The sequence below is a fragment of the Polistes canadensis genome, unplaced genomic scaffold, assembly GCF_001313835.1.
Source record: "Polistes canadensis isolate GaletaPanama2010 unplaced genomic scaffold, ASM131383v1 scaffold_17, whole genome shotgun sequence".
Classification (NCBI taxonomy): Eukaryota; Metazoa; Arthropoda; class Insecta; order Hymenoptera; family Vespidae; genus Polistes; species Polistes canadensis.
The window spans coordinates 1374089-1375877 of NW_014569564.1; the positions used below are offsets into that span (position 1 = coordinate 1374089).

The window sequence follows — 1789 nt, forward strand, 5'->3', positions numbered from 1 at the left end:
TATAAATGATTCGCATTTTTTATTAACTATTACATTATCATTAATCATTTTTTTTCAATAATTAAATGCTTATTCATTTAATAACACTTACCTGCACGTGAAATTATAAAATTATTAAGGAAAATACTTGAATTACATTTTAAGTAGAGAGTAATTTAGTACATCTTCTTTGAAATCCGTAAACTTTTAGATTCTTTTAAAACGTTACAAATTATACTTGGGACAACGGGCCTATTGTATGGCACGAACCTTTCTATTTATAGCCAAAAAGGGTAGATGTTTAATTGCTTACTTACGACCGGTTTCTACTAACCAACTAACCTCCGTTATTCGTTAGTTTTAAATTGTATCTGGGCAAGTACGGACGTACAATTTCAAGAGTTATGGAGAATTTGTGTTTTATATGTAAAAAGTCAGATTCGGAAGGTGAATCATTAGTGAATGTAGTGCGTGGTATAAAAACTCTCAGAACTGCAAGTATCAAACGAAATGACGGTCTTATTGATTATTTAAAAACAGTTACCTCTGTACAAGTACATGAAAAGTGCCGAACTGTTTATATTAGCAAAAATTGTATACTAGTAGCAAAACGACGAGTAGAACAAGACGAAGCTACAGCTTCTCCAATTGTACCGCATAAAAGACGAAGTGAAGTGTTTGATTTTAAAAAGCAGTGTTTATTTTGTGGTGAAGTAGCTGACAAGGCCGCAGAGACAAAGAAAAAAGAAAAGTATAGACGTAAGATTAGTACAGTGAGTACTCTTGAGTTTAAAGACAATGTTATAAAAAAAGTAGAAGAACGTGGTGATACTTTTGGAGAATTGGTGAAAAATCGTATACTTTTTCAACATGATTTGATTGCTGCTGAAGCAAAATACCATGCAATTTGTTATACGAATTTCTTCACTAATAAAATATCATCGTCTCATTCAAATCTTCGTCAAGATAATCAAGTTACAGAAGCTATGATAGAGATTTTCAATTACATAGAAAATAATAACGATTCCCAATTTACACTAAAAGAGCTTAAAGATGTCTTGACAGGGTATGTACCAGATGATAAAACTATAATTTCAAGGCTCCAACAAAAGTACTTAACCAATATAATAATTACGAAAAAAGTAGGAGCTTTTACGATTATCTCTTTTCGTGACGCACACATTTTATCAAAAGCTTGGTATGAAAATAAAAACTTAAATCCTCAAGAAGAAAGGCTAAGAATTGTAGAAGCTGCAGCAGCTATAATTAGAGAAGATATTCGATCATCCATTGTTGAAACTAAATCTTATCCGCCTCCCAGTAAAATGTTGGATGATGTTAACCAAGAAATTCCAAAAACTTTATTGCATTTCTTAGAAGAAGTCATCCTAAAAAACAGGAAAGGAAAGGTAGATCATTTAAAAACAAAATGTACTGCAATAAGCCATGCAATAATGCAATAATATTATTAATAAATAATTTAATAATAAATTCTGCAACTGCAAAAATGGTTGTRGTTCGCGATGTGGATGCAGGAAAGCAGGGTTGCAGTGCTCTTTAGCTTGCGGCCAGTGTAATGGGCAAGCTTGTCTTAATGCTTCACCATATGAAAGTGATTTCAATGAAGACGGTACTTTTGATCCCGAAATCTTGAAAGAACTGGAGACAAATGTCGTTGAAGACGAGAACGCAGAGGAATTTGAAATATTACAGCCATTGGAAGACGATGATGATGAAGAARAAGAAGAAAATTAAAATTAGAACTTGTAGTTCTTATTATTATTCTATTTTTTTAACGTTGATAAATGTA

General features: G+C 31.9%; 1 protein-coding gene across 1 annotated transcript; it reads left to right on the forward strand.

Annotated features, from left to right (window-relative positions):
• Nucleotides 1–74: 74 nt before the first annotated feature.
• LOC106793738 lies at nt 75–1716 on the forward strand. The gene is made up of 2 exons (XM_014760914.1): nt 75–1387; nt 1496–1716. The coding sequence occupies exons 1-2, from the start codon at nt 384–386 to the stop codon at nt 1554–1556; spliced, it is 1065 nt and encodes a 354-aa protein (XP_014616400.1). The 5' UTR covers nt 75–383; the 3' UTR covers nt 1557–1716.
• The last annotated feature ends 73 nt before the right edge of the window (nt 1717–1789 follow it).